Genomic DNA, 14,200 nt, shown 5'->3' with positions numbered 1-14,200 from the left:
TAATATGGTTCGAGCTAGGCTTTATATAGTATTTTATGTTAACACAAAATTCTTAATCGGATTATTCGGGTGAACCCAATATACCTGAATTGCATTTAGGATCGGGTTTAAGGTTGATCCTTTTTAAAAAAAATATTGGGTTGCAGGTTAACCTCATTAACCCGAATAAGGGCATACTACAACACTTTTACGAATTGCATTCTCCACTTATACGGTACAACCATATCTTCCATGAAATCAGAAACTTATTTACTTTTATGGATATGCATATAGTTTGGCTTATTTTACATTCATTAATCTTACTTTATATTTTTCTAGAAGGGTACATATTGGGTCTTTCATGTAAGTGGATCTGGCATCAAGCCTATTCCTTTAACCTTTTTTTTGGGATGATGTACTACTTATAGAAATAGAAAACACCAAAGTTGAGGCGGTTTACTTTTCATGTATGCAAATAACTCAAGTTCAATAGTTTATCAAATATATTAAATAAAATAAAAAAAAATCTATTATGTGGTTAAAGAGTATTAAAATCACCTGTTTAATAAGAAAACATGTATAAGGAATTAATTGATAGTTTATATAAAATTTAACTTGTATCAAAATTTATTTCAATTGTCATCTTATTAGTTAGTCATGCTTGTTTGGTATATAATGACACTTTCTATTTTATCTTAGTTGCTATCATGATGAACATGTGTTTACTAGCTCCCAATTTTTATCATCTTTTTATTATAGTCATATATATCATCAATTTACAAAATGTTTTGCATAAAGAGAATAATACATGTTAGATTACAAGATCACCCTACTACTATATAACATTTTAACCCAACAAACCCAGTTAACCCGACCTTATTGACCGGACACCCGAATAACCCACACTTAATAGCGTCGGGTTTAAGTCAAAAGAACACATTTCAAAAAACCCGATTAACTCGAAACCACATCGGGTTGACCCGATTAACACCCTTAGACACCACCATCACCACTGTGTCGGCCTAAGTGGCTAAGTTGGAAAGTTTTTAAATTTAACCAAAAAAACAGTAACTATTGGAGACAAAAATTTACAGTTTAATAGTTGGATAATAATAACGAGTAATGAAACCTCTTATTCCAGTTGCTATAGAGTTATTTTATTTTTATTTTTTTAAAGTTTAATTTGATTTGGATTGAGTTGAGATCATATGCACAATATTACAATAATATTAGAAATTTTAGATTTTTTACTTTTAACCAAGTAATGAGGATTTGATATATTTGGTTTATTTCTTCAAACCCTGGGTCTGGTATCCAATAGTCACAGGTGAGCGCGGTGACCTGCTTTTTTGGAAACTCTGTTTCGCCAAACTTCGCCGCTCCGTCGCGACGTTTTGTCCTCCTGCTATCGCACCGCCTTTGCAACTGTTCTCGGCTCTCGGTTATTTACTTATTTTATATGGTAATACGGCACTGTCTACTTTCTTATTGCCGAAATTATTAGAATTATAAAATTTCTCGTATTATTATTATTATTATTATTATTATTATTTTGTTTTTCGTTATTGTGGATTTTCTTTAGGATTTTCTAGGCTGTTCAAAACAACACCGAGCAACTGTGTGGAACTTCCCAGACGACATTTTATTAAACATATTCATTCAGTTACCGGCTAAACAGCTTGCTCAGATGAGATGTCTCTCCAAATCTTGGAATACACTATTATCTGAACCCTCTTTCATAAAATCCCACCTTCATCGTTCAATCCAAAACAACAAAAACGATGGAATTCTCTTGTTTTTTTTCAAGCTATTTTCTTTCGACTCCAAACCATTCACAACACGCCCTTATCGATCTCCCCATCTGGAACTCGCTAATTTCATCAAGCTCCCACTTAAACCCCAATCTGAAAATAGTCGTGGCAAAGTCATTGGATCTATTAACGGATTAATATGCTTTAAATACGGATCAAATCATAAGCCCAAACATATGTTGTGCGAAAGGGATCCTGATTCTTATTTTATTTATGGATCAGATCATGGTTCTGAGGACATTTATATATGGAACCCTTCCCTCTCTGCCTTGATAACTCTCCCACCATATTCTATGCCCTCCCATTCCATCCAAAAGTTTTTTTGATTTGGATTTGATCCCAAAACTGATGATTATAAAGTTGTGAAGATTACACGACGTCTTTTGATATCACCAAACGCAATTGCCTATATGGAGTGGCTGCCGGTTGAGACTTATAGCATGAGAAAGGGTTCCTGGAAGTTCATCACTCAAAGTGTTCCATCGCATGTCCAAAATATTTACGATTTTGATGATCTCTGTGTAGATGGCCATGCCGGCCATCTTCATTGGCATGGTGGTTATTATTTAGGGGAGTTGGTTTCAAAAACCATATTGGCATTTGATTTGGGTGCAGAGACTTTCAGTGAGATAACTCTTCCAGATTCTGTCAACAGTGATAATGTGAATAATGTCTCAACGATCATAGGAGTTTTGGCTGGAAAACTATGTGTGATATCAAAGACCCTCCCAGATTATGAGTGTGTGGTGTGGGTTATGGATGAATATGGGTGGCTAAGTCATGGATGAAACAGCATGTCTTTCCTTTGTTTAGAGGTTATATATATCCATATGGATTTACATTACAAAATAAGTTTCTTTTTCAAGTTAGTTTTCAAGTTTCAGGATTTAGCCATGCTTTATACGATCCGGTTGCAGCCAATACTAAAATCTTCAAGCTTGGTAATGATGATGATGTTAAAGTTGTTGATTATGTCGACAGTCTTGTTTGGGTAACACCTGCTGAGCAGCAAGGGAGGAGCTGCTGTAGCATCTCTCAGTTTCAGTTTTGAAGACATTTTTACATCTTTTTTTTAATTAATTTTTTTGCATTTGAGTTTAGTGTTTTAGTTTCCATCAAAGCCTTTAGATTGAATTCTAAAATATGTTTTGTTAGCATTTCATTTGCATCTTAGGTCATCAACAAAGTAGTTACAAATACAATCACTTATTGTCTCTCCTTAGAATCACCAACATCAAATTTGACCTTCTCTTTTGTGTTGTCATAAGTTATGACATTCCAACATCAACTTTCACTACAAGAAAAAGACCCTTTTATGACGCGCAAATCACGACACTCGTTGATTTATGTTACGCAAAAGAGAGTGACATTAAAAAAGTGTCATCTCTTCAAAAAATTTAGGAATTTAGGTCACGTATTATTGCGTGCCCTTAAATTAGTGTCATAAGAAAAAAAACACGGAGGGCGCTGTATGTTAAATGCGCGTCCTCTGTAAGTGTCACTTTATAATTTTAAAGAAACGCGCATTTAGTAGATAAGGGGGAAATCGAAATCCCCAAAATTTTCAAAACCCGCTTTTCTACCTGTTTCTATCTTTCATCTTAGCAATCGATTCTCCCCTCTCCTTCCTTCTCCCTCTTCTCCGATCCGTTTAGTAGATAAGGGGGAAACTTATCTCCAGTCATGCTTCTCGCAAAACGGCGTTCGTGACACTCTATTCATTAAATTTACAGGTTCAATCTATAAAACTAATACGAAACAAACAGACTGGCCAATCAGAACGTTATGGATTCATCGAGTTTCTTTCTCATTCATCCGCTGAGAAAATCCTCCAGACCTACAATGGAACCACGATGCCAAATACTGATCAAGCTTTCCGGTTAAACTGAGCGAGTTTTAGCACCGGAGAAAAGCGTGGAGAAAGCACTGGTTCAGATCTATCGATATTTGTGGGAGATTTGGCTCCAAATGTAACTGATTCAATGTCGAAGGTAACCCTAATTTCTCCAATTTCAAATCGAAGCTAGAAGGTAACCCTAATTTCCTCATTTTTTAAATCGAAGTTAGAAGGTAACCTTGATTTGATTCAGTAGTTCTAGGTTTTTAGATTTCTCACTTTGACCTTTACAACTACGATTCATCCCAAGATTTAGAAAACTACGTTGTTTATCCAACAACTTATCGTTTCAGAATTTTGGGAGAGAGAATCACGAATATGTTGTTTGCGCCTTACACTGCTGCTCCACCATGTGCGACTCTTCCCTTCCCTAGATTGTCTGCCTCCACCTAGCTTTATCTCATCCATCCCAGTTTCCCTGGTCAACCATGCACCCCTAAACATCTTCAGGTCTGAGTCCTTAAAGCTTCTTTTGCTTTATGTATCATTTGTATGATTTTGGGATAATATCCCAACATTTATTGTCTTGTTGGATTTATTTATCAGGTTTTACACCAATGGGCTATAAGGTGGACTGAGGTGATAGATCAACCAGAGGGGTCATCTTTTTGTACACATTGTGAAGAACCATGTAGTGCTTCTTTCCTTGGTGGATCACCTATATGGTGTTGTTTATGGTGTCAAAGATTAATCCATGTTGATTGTCATAGCAGCATGTATCGTGAAACAGGTGATATTTGTGACATGGGTCCTTTTAAAAGATTGATTTTATCCCCTCTTTATGTTAAAGGACTTGGTAGATCATCATCTGGTGGAATCTTGAGTTCCATTACTTATGGAGCCAATAAGATTGCTTCTTATGTTCTAGCAAGTATCACAAGTCAAAGTAAGAAAAACAAAGGTAATTTCAATCGAGTGAATTTAGATAAAGATAAAGGTATAGGGGAATCGTCTACAGAAAGTACACCAGATGGGAATAATGATGTTAAAGATGATGGTGTTGGTGGGAATAGTAACAGTGACATGGTCAACAAAAAGTTGACTTTCAGGAAAGATCAGAGAGATGAATCCCAAAAGGTGCAAATGATGCAGAGATATGAGCTTGTGAACTTGCGTCCTGATGCAAGACCACTTCTTGTTTTCATCAACAAAAAAAGTGGTGCTACTAAACGTGGTGATTCAATCAGACTAAGAATGAATATTCTTTTGAACCCTGTTCAGGTTCATAGCTTCATACTTATTGATTCTTGATTTATCTTTTGACCAAAATTTCTAAAATCTTGATGAAACTTTTTGTAGATATTTGAGTTGAGTTCAACAGAAGGGCCAGAAGTTGGTCTGTATCTATTCAGAAGAGTACCTCATTTCAGAATTCTTGTCTGTGGAGGAGATGGGACAGCAGGGTGGGTATTGGATGCAATTGAGAAGCAAAATTACGTTTCACCCCCTCCTGTAGCCATTCTACCTGCTGGAACTGGGAATGACTTGACGATAACCAGGTCAGGGTTATAAAAGGTATTTCACATAAGAGCTCAGATTATTATAGTAATTTGATGAGAGGACTGTGTGGTTGGTAATGCCTTACTGGATGGATGAATTAATTGCATCACATGTTCCCTGTTTATACTTATAATAATATTTAGTAGATTAATGGATTTGGGTTTCAGTAACTGGAGATTGCTTTTCTGTCTGCAGTTGAAGAAAGAACATAGCAAGTATGAAGCAGACAGACAAGAAATAAACAACAAATAATCAACCAAAACGTTATGTACGTAAGATCATGCTTTTGTTAGTGTTTTGAAAATGAATTTCTCATTAAGGGCTGCTCTCTTTTAGTGGCATCTCATTTGTATGCAATAACATCTCTGAATATGGTGGTGATCCCAATAGGTAGGTATATTATATGCTTTTTACTTTTTACTAATTTACTAATTTACCCTTTTGGATTTTGAATATTGAAATATGGTAATTTTGAAGGATTTACCTGATGGGACAATCAGCTGGTGCACATATTGCAGCTTGTGCACTTACGGAGCAGACAATTATTGAGTGTGATGCAACACAGCGTACTACATGGAGTGTTTCTCAGATAAAAGCTTATTTGGGCTTATTTGGCTGAACATTTAAACACTCGAGGCCCATACAAGTCACTTTTTTACAGGTATTTTCCATTTTGTCTACTTTTAATATTAAAAAAAAAAGGATAACTTTATATAATTTGTACAGTATTATGGGAGGTGAGTAATCTTTTTGAAAATATTCTCCAGAAATTAGTTTCCTGATTTAATTTAAAAGATAATTATTTATCATTAACCAAGATATAGAGATGAAATATAAAGATTGTTACCAAAATTATATAATGCAGATAACATTGATTCGCTTAAACGATCTTTTACTTGCGTATTTTATTGGTTATTTTGAAGATGTAGCATGTCTAGTTAATCGATGAATATTCACATAATGTGTATTTGATAAATATCTTTCGTCTATCTTTCTTGAAGACAAAAATACAGCAGATAAGTAACCTCAATTTTCAAAAAGGTAGCTAACTTTTGATATAATCTAGTGGATTATAACAACTTTATCCTAAAATCCGTGTGTGAAAACCCCATATATGTATCCAGTAACTGTTGAATTTTGAATGATAATCGCAATGATCTTTTAACGTAAAAATTCAAAACTGCTTCTTCCCATTCTATAATGTGTGTCATTGAAGCTGTCAATTGTACGTTACAGAAATTTATGAAGCTTTAATAACAATTTGCAATTAAAAAAACAACATATCAAAAAAATCTAAACAGAGTTTAACAGAGGTGCAGTGACATGAGCTCCTTCTATAATGGCCCCATTGGAGCCCATCAAGAATCCAAGAATGCCATTGAGATTCCTCTGTAACTCATGAAATGTGTTCAATAGCATGACTTCTGTTGTTGTATAGGCAAAGTCAACAGAGAGAATAGGCTCTTAAATTATTTGTTTTGCAATGTGGGGTTTTCTGCAATTTGAGTTTTTGCAACCTCAAAAATTTGTACTTTATTATTTTTTACCTGTCAATTTGTTAATATAACCCCATAATAAAAGAAACTTTGCCATAATTCGGAATGAATGAAGTTTTTCAACACAAAATGGCATATAAGAGGACAAAGAAATATATCATATCTTTGATAAATACATACAAAAAAAAGTTATGAATTTTTCATTCTTGCACTACATGTGGTTGTTATCATAATTCAATCAGCTTTTACAGGTACATGAATGTTTTAAGAATGTTCATTTTTTCTTCTTGTATCCTGTGAATTCAGCCAACAATAAAAAAGCAGTTTCTCTCTTGCCTCCAATTATTCTTTTTCATGGTACTGCAGATTATTCCATTCCAGCAGACTGCAGGTGTGAGTCTTTTGTTATTTTTTCAATTTAGTTTTTTTTTTTAAAAAAAAATAATAATATATAAGTGTGTTGATGTTTATAGTAAAACGTTTGTGGATACTCTTCAAAGAGTAGGAGCAAAAGCAGAGTTGATGTTGTATGAGGGGAAAACTCATACTGATGTGTTTGTTCAGGTAGTTTATTAAATTTGCATTTTTGGTCCCTGAGTATAATTGATTTTTGCAAATTTGGTCTCCAAAAGGTTATTTTCTTCCAATTTTGGTCATGATTTAAGGTTCTTATAACGTTTTTGGTCCCTCTTCCAAAGAAAAATTGAGCTGATTTTAGAAAAATATTTACTGCCACAACTTGTAATGTTAATGATAGCGAACGTCAAGCATCGCACATGACTCCCCTTTTAAAACTTCTAAAGTGTTCCCCCCTTCACGAGAAGGCACTTTCTCCGGTTAGCAATTTCCCATGATTTTTTTCCTCCTTAACTTTGTTGTTACTAAGTTTAGTCTTCATCCGTTATAGGCTATCAATTTACCAAAGGTATTATGAGTTAGATATGAAAATTAAGGGGAATTCAACTGGTCAAATAAATAAGGACAAACAGGTCAAGGCTTGGGCTAGGGGTCTTTTAGTCATTTTACTTGTTAGTTTAGTATAAATAAGAGGTAAGGAGGAGGAGGAGTTGAGCAGCTATTGATTTTGTTCTTAGAACTATGTTCTTGTAAATGGGGTTTTGACTTTTCAGGTGCAGTTAGCAAATGAGAAGCAGCTTGTTGATCATTACAGCTCCAAGCATCCAAAGGAGAAGCCTCCAGCTTGTAAATGGGGTTTGTGTTGTCTGTTTTTCTTTTTCATTTGCATGATGATGATATGTCTAGTGTTTCTTTTGCTTTGACATTTTCATTTCTGCCAAAACCGAGTATAAAAAAGCTTAATTGATATAGAGATGGTTTTGTTTTGTGATGTGTGATTCTAAATAAAGGGATAAATCCAAGAAAAATCTACTCAGTTATTATAGCAATTTCGTTGTTATAATTGGGTTGATCTTTCAAAGTATGATGTGGTAAGAAGAAAAAGATTGGAAGTATAACGTTGGAATTGGGTAGATTTTTTTTATCATATGATGCATCAATAATAAGGAAAAAATAAAATAAAAGTATAATGTTGTAATAGAAAGAAATGGAAAGCCGTAGGTGTTCAAAACATTCTGATCATGTAGGTGTTCAAAACAATAGAAAATTTTTAAACATATTTCTTTATTGAATTGCATGTTAAGTTACCGATTTGCCATGTGCAGGTTCTGACAGCTCTAGCAACCTCCTTCCATGCCCTGAAGCCTCTCAAAGTTCCTGCATCAGGTTATTCTTTTAGAAAGGAAATTGTCAAAGGAGAATTTAGTCATGGGTTTCTTTTAATGTTGTACATGTTTTGTTTTCTATAATAAATATTATGCAACTAGGTGTGAGACCCGTGTACTACACGGAGATATTACATGAAATGAATATTTGCATTTTTATCCCTTAATAGCATCATAGTTTCATTTGTATCACATAATACATTATGGTGTAAAAACATTATCAAACACAAGTATGATGCTCTTATGGTGTAAAAACAAAAAGCATAATAAAAAAGAACGATACAATGCAGTATTATGACATAGTATAAAGTAGTTTTTATGAGATGAGCAAAATAAACAAATTTGTTGCAATTTGTGTATTTTGTTAAAACACACATATAAAATACAATAAAATCATAAAATTCTATTATATTGGAATAAATAGAAAGCTAATATGTGCTATAAAGGGAATACTTTTCTTAAAGTTGGTTTTTTATTTGCTTTTTTGCGTTTTTTAAGTAATGATGAAAAAATTTGAAAAAAAAAAATCAACCCTTTAACGTATCTATAAAACAAATATTTGTTGGTTTAATTAACATGAGCATTCTACCAAAGAATAAGAAAAGTAAATTATTATAATGGTAACATTTTTGTATTTCTGAATAATGTAGTAGTTATATAAGTGACAAATATATGAAAAAAAAAAACTTGAAAAACTGAATAGAAAAAACACAATGCAATTTTCACTAAAATAATCTTATTAACTCCATAAAGGTAATTCAAACACAATAAAATAATATCAAATTGTTCCAACCATCAAAGCAAAACAAACCCACACAAAGAAAAACCCAAAGTTGAAATAGTTTTAAAAGGGACAATGTACTTAAAATATCCAAGTGGTTTTAAATGCTTAAAGATTCATTTATTTCTCTATTTTTGGAATCAAAAGTTCCATCTTGCCATGTGCCGAAAAGCCATCATCCATGAAAGTTGAACGCACTTTTGTCGATGACATTGCTGGTGGGTCATCAACATCGTAAACTTCAAAAAGATTGTGCTTTAGCTCTGCATTTGGAGATACAACTTTAGAAAAACGGTGTTTGGCCAACGAACTTGTCGCTGTGCTTTTCTCAACATTAGAGGCCGGGGTGATATTATCTCCCGTGAATGATATTGCATCCTTTTTTTGAAGTACATAAAAAATGTTAGTTAAGTAGTAATGCAAATGAAGTTAAATTTAAATTTAAATGTAAAATAAATACCACCTTCAAATTGGCAGTTTCTTGAGATGTGACTTCAAAGGTTGGAGTGTTGAAAGAGTCGGAATCAACATGCTGCAAATAAGAACATAGTAAGAATTACTTAAACAATATAAATATTATAGGGATTAAATAAATTGTGCAAAATTGATACCTGTTCAATTGTAAACTTCTTTTCAAGTTCAGAAAGTATTTTACAGTCAGCAGTCAACTTACGTATTGAATACCCTTGAACTTTATTTTTCAAATTATATTCAGAAACTTCAATCAGAAACGCAAATCTCCTCTCAAGCAGATCAGTGATTTCAACGGGGAAAATAGCAGTATTACCATCCTGCAAGACAAATGCAATTGAATAATGTGTAAGATAAAACATGAGAAAAACAATAAAGTTGTATAGTAAAACAGACCCAACCTCATTAAAAATTTCCAGCAATTCTTGTGCATTTTTTCTTAAAAGCCTATTAGCATCACCATCAAAAAGAGTCAATGAAATTACTCCTGTACGATCTTGGACTCTAATTGGGATTTTAAACCTAAACATATTAAAAAACAATAATGAAATATTACATTAATGTGTAAAAAAATAATAACAAAGATAAAGCATAAAGTATGTGTTCAATACCTAGGAAGAACAGAAACAACTTTATTGTTGCAGACTGAGGATGAACACACAACCGCTTTTTTGCCGGTTGATCCATCATTTAGCTCAATGTTCATCATAATATCTTCATCAACCTTCTTATGACACGATTTACATCCCCAATAATACCATGAAAAATCCGTGCACACACGTTTAACTGTACCAAGCACAATTACTCGGCTTACCTATAAAAATTAGAAGTTGTTTTACAATACAATCAATTGAAATTAGGTAAAACTTAAAAAAAAAAAAAAAGAATACCTTTGTGATTTCTTGGATTTCGGTAATGGGTTTGAAGTCATGTTTCAAAAGAAACTCATCGGTCTCAGAATACAACATGCATGATGAATCTTTGCTACCATTAGCAGACAGATTTTCAAAAGCATTTTTGGAAACCAAACTGTTCATGTTAAAATTATAGTTGTTATATAACATACCTGCTTGGATCGAACCTAATAATGCATTTGTCTTTAAGTCTGTAATCAACGAATCGAGCTTCATTTTAAATAGCCTAGATAGGATATCTGGCCTGTCTTTGGGATTGAGCGTTGTATCCTTAAGAAACCTTCTAATTTCTGGCCACTTTGGATTACATGTTACAATTATGAAAAAGTCCGGGTACCCATACCACTTACAAAGAGACATGGCATCTAAATAGTTTTGCATCATGTACCGTGCACCACCCGTAAAGGAAGAAGGCAAGATCACACGTTTTCCGATGTTGGAGATATCAGTATTTCCATGACTTTGTAGGCTACGCAAAGTTTCATAAGATTCGCATCTAAGAACTTTTTGTTGGTTGCGTACATAATATAGCCGCTCACTTTCGATCATCGTATAGGCATCAACCAGGAATTGTTGAAAAAGTCTTTTTGAATTCAAAACTAATGAAAAAATATTCACTCTGTCCTGAATTCTATAAGCAAAGAATTCTCTCATTATACAGTTGCGTCGTTTGGTATCCGTTGAAGGCGTAACACCTCTATGAGGGATGTCAACTCTATAGCCATCATCTCCATAAGGAAAGAGTAGTGGGTATTGAAGAGCAAGGTAAGTAGGATGTAATTCATTTATATGTTGTAGACTTCCTGATTGAGTTGTTACAATGATATCTCTATTATCAATCGAATCACCAATGTCACCAACAATCAAGGCAGCTACCTCAGAAGCAGTAGGTAGGTTATACGTCCGTCCATCTTTTTGTCTTCTTCCTATAAGACGTAACTTTAAATCCATATGAGGATTTTCAGAAAAACAATCTCTTGCCATTCTATACCACTTAACCAATTCATTCGTTGAATCCAACATAACCTTCAAGAATTGTATGGTCTCGATATCAAGTGAATGAGAAGGTGATATACACCCATCTTTTTCTTTACTGTTAATCATAAAGGTCGTATGAAATATTCAGTAATTAAATAATTAAATATATATAGATAATAAATTTAAAAAAAGCATACAAAAATAAATATGAAGACAAACCTGAAAGCGTTTTGCCTATTTGAAACTTCGTTTTGAGTATCATATATGTAAAGTTGAGAGAACTTTGGTTTGGATCCATATGAAGGTATAAGACTTCCCATACTATGATAATTTTGACCGCTAAGTCTGAAAGTGTACGGAGCATTGCCTTTGTTAATGGAAGAGTCAATTTTTCCACCCATCGAAGTAAATGAAAACATCGAATTGAAGCGACGGATATTCTTCATGAAATATTTGGATTTGGGATCAAGATGACGATAGAGATTTAGGTATTCTGGAGGCGCTTCTTTTAATTCAGGAAGCTCAACTTTGCCTTTACCACAACACATGGAAAAATATGTGTTCTTCCCAGATTTATTACCTCGATGGGCTTCATCTTTCCATAATTTTGCATGACAGATAGCACACACAAGAGTCTCATCACCATGGTCCAAGTAATCTAATATATATAAAAAAGTTGTTAAAAGATTGAAAAAGATTAAAGTTTAATAGAGAATTAGTTTAATTAAAAATAGATGGAGTTATAGCCAAGGAACATTACCTTTTGAGAGACCTGAGATTACATCTTTAAGAATGTGATGATCATTTAAGTCTTCATCTGATGTCAAGTCAAGAAAGGGTATAGCAGATATATTTGCATTCTTCCTTTTTAAAGTTTGATTCCCGAACGATAAATTTATGGAAGAATCTCGAGTGATTCCTGATGAAGTCGATGACCTCATATGATCAAATAATACAGAATATTGTCCATTTCCTGAGGACAATGTTTTAATTGTTAGTATTGAATTTAGAAATTAATTGGATATAAACATAATGCATGTATATCGACATAAGTAACATATAAAAATAAAAAATGTTAAAAGAAATGTATTTGTACCGTTGAAATTGTTAGATGACGGAGTTCTTAGATTAAAATTGGAAGTAGATTCAGAAGTTTGTTGAACGCGACCAAGATTAGCTATAAAATAAAAACATTAGTAACTACAGATATGTATTAAGTAGTTAAAAAAGAAACAAATTGATTTGGATAAATATTATAATAAATTGCAATTCATATGTTCCTAGCTTATATGTAACACCCAAATTTTCAAAACAATTTTTCACATTTTATAAAACACATTTTCATTCATAATCGTTATAAAAACACCATTGGATCACATAGTCAATCATAACATCATATCCCAAGATCATAATAAAAATCTCCCCGTGTGTGTACTGATCAAGCCGGCGCCTTCCCGCGATCCTCGCTGGTACCTGAGACACATAACACAACACTGTAAGCATAAATGCTTAGTGAGTTCCCCAAAATACCACACACAACACATATTAGCCACTCAAGGCTATAACTCTGATGACCCTCTGGTCAAGGTGTCTCTATGGGACCCTCCAGTCCCATAACTCTGTGGGCCCTCTAGCCCTAACTCTGTGGGCCCTCTGGCCCTAACTCTGTGGACCTTCCGGTCCTAACTCTGAAAAATCTGTAACATACATAGCATATAACACATAGAAATCACATCATGCAAAAGCATACAGCATACTCTGTCTCATAGCTCTAATTACCACTCTAGGTAAAGTATAGTGAGAAGACTCACCTCGGGTAACTCGGTAAAGCTCGAACTCTGTAAAATCAGGTCTAGCCTCCGCCTAATCATGTAAAATAAATACTCTCAATCAATACATCTCTCAAGGCTAGACTATTCCTCCTCTTAGTACTCTCAGAAGGGTAAAAGACCATTTTACCCCTCTCATAACTCAAAGGCCCCACTATAGACCAAACCCTAAAAGTCAACCAAAAGTCAACCCTCCGGGTTACGCTGCGCGTACCAGATGTGTACGATGGGCGTACCCGGCAGTCTCTCAGAATCGGGGAACGCCACCCCGTACGCCGCGCGTATTGGGATTACGCCCGGCGTAAATCCCAGTTTCAGTCCCTTAGCTCTTGAGGTCTTAAACAGTTAAGACTCACGTCCAGCTTTTAGATCTGACCATTTTTAAGCCTCTTAATCCATAAAGTCGATGACTTTAAGCCTTTGCATGGCTGAACAAGTCACTAACACCCAAAATATACAATTTCCTAACACTAGAAAGCCCAATACTCAAGCATGATCTCATATCCACGACCAAGATGGGAACTTTATGGATCTATAACACAAATACCACTGAAATGGGACAGATCTAGGTCCATGGAGCACATTACGCTCATAAAGTCTCCACCTTTGGGACTTTTAACCCTAAAATGGTCCATGAAGCAACAAACCAAATGAAGAGGAAAGTTTTGAACTTTATACCTCCAAATGCAGCTCCTTCCTCTGTAGATCTCAGATCCAAACTTGCACTTCAAACTCTAGTCTCCACAAACTCCTCTTCTTCTTCTTCACTAGCACACCAAGGCACTTTTAGCTCCAAAATCAC

The 14,200-nt window shown here is 34.2% G+C and overlaps 1 protein-coding gene across 1 annotated transcript; it reads left to right on the top strand.

Moving 5' to 3' along the window:
• The first annotated feature begins 2,200 nt into the window (after window positions 1–2,200).
• Window positions 2,201–8,475, top strand: LOC145121834 (uncharacterized). Its single transcript, XM_079057532.1, has 13 exons — window positions 2,201–2,567; window positions 2,675–2,781; window positions 4,234–4,908; window positions 4,987–5,186; window positions 5,414–5,455; window positions 5,524–5,577; window positions 5,665–5,801; window positions 5,914–5,924; window positions 6,053–6,124; window positions 6,926–7,074; window positions 7,157–7,247; window positions 7,814–7,895; window positions 8,366–8,475. The coding sequence occupies exons 1-13, from the start codon at window positions 2,201–2,203 to the stop codon at window positions 8,437–8,439; spliced, it is 2,061 nt and encodes a 686-aa protein (XP_078913658.1). The 3' UTR covers window positions 8,440–8,475.
• The last annotated feature ends 5,725 nt before the right edge of the window (window positions 8,476–14,200 follow it).

Source organism: Lactuca virosa, chromosome 6 (genome assembly GCF_052849685.1).
Source record: "Lactuca virosa cultivar CGN04683 chromosome 6, Lactuca_virosa_CGN04683_v6, whole genome shotgun sequence".
NCBI lineage: Eukaryota > Viridiplantae > Streptophyta > Magnoliopsida > Asterales > Asteraceae > Lactuca > Lactuca virosa.
Note: the sequence above shows the minus strand (reverse complement) of the source record. Positions and strands in the feature narration are given on the sequence as shown.

Bases quoted from the DNA above. Each gene is read 5' to 3' on its own strand.
- LOC145121834 (XM_079057532.1), top strand. From the start codon at position 2,201: ATGGAGTGGCTGCCGGTTGAGACTTATAGCATGAGAAAGGGTTCCTGG. The intron at 2,782-4,233 runs GTAACACCTGCT...TTTATTTATCAG, and splicing joins ATGTCGACAGTCTTGTTTGG to GTTTTACACCAATGGGCTAT. The intron at 6,125-6,925 runs GTTAATCGATGA...TAATTCAATCAG, and splicing joins TTGAAGATGTAGCATGTCTA to CTTTTACAGGTACATGAATG.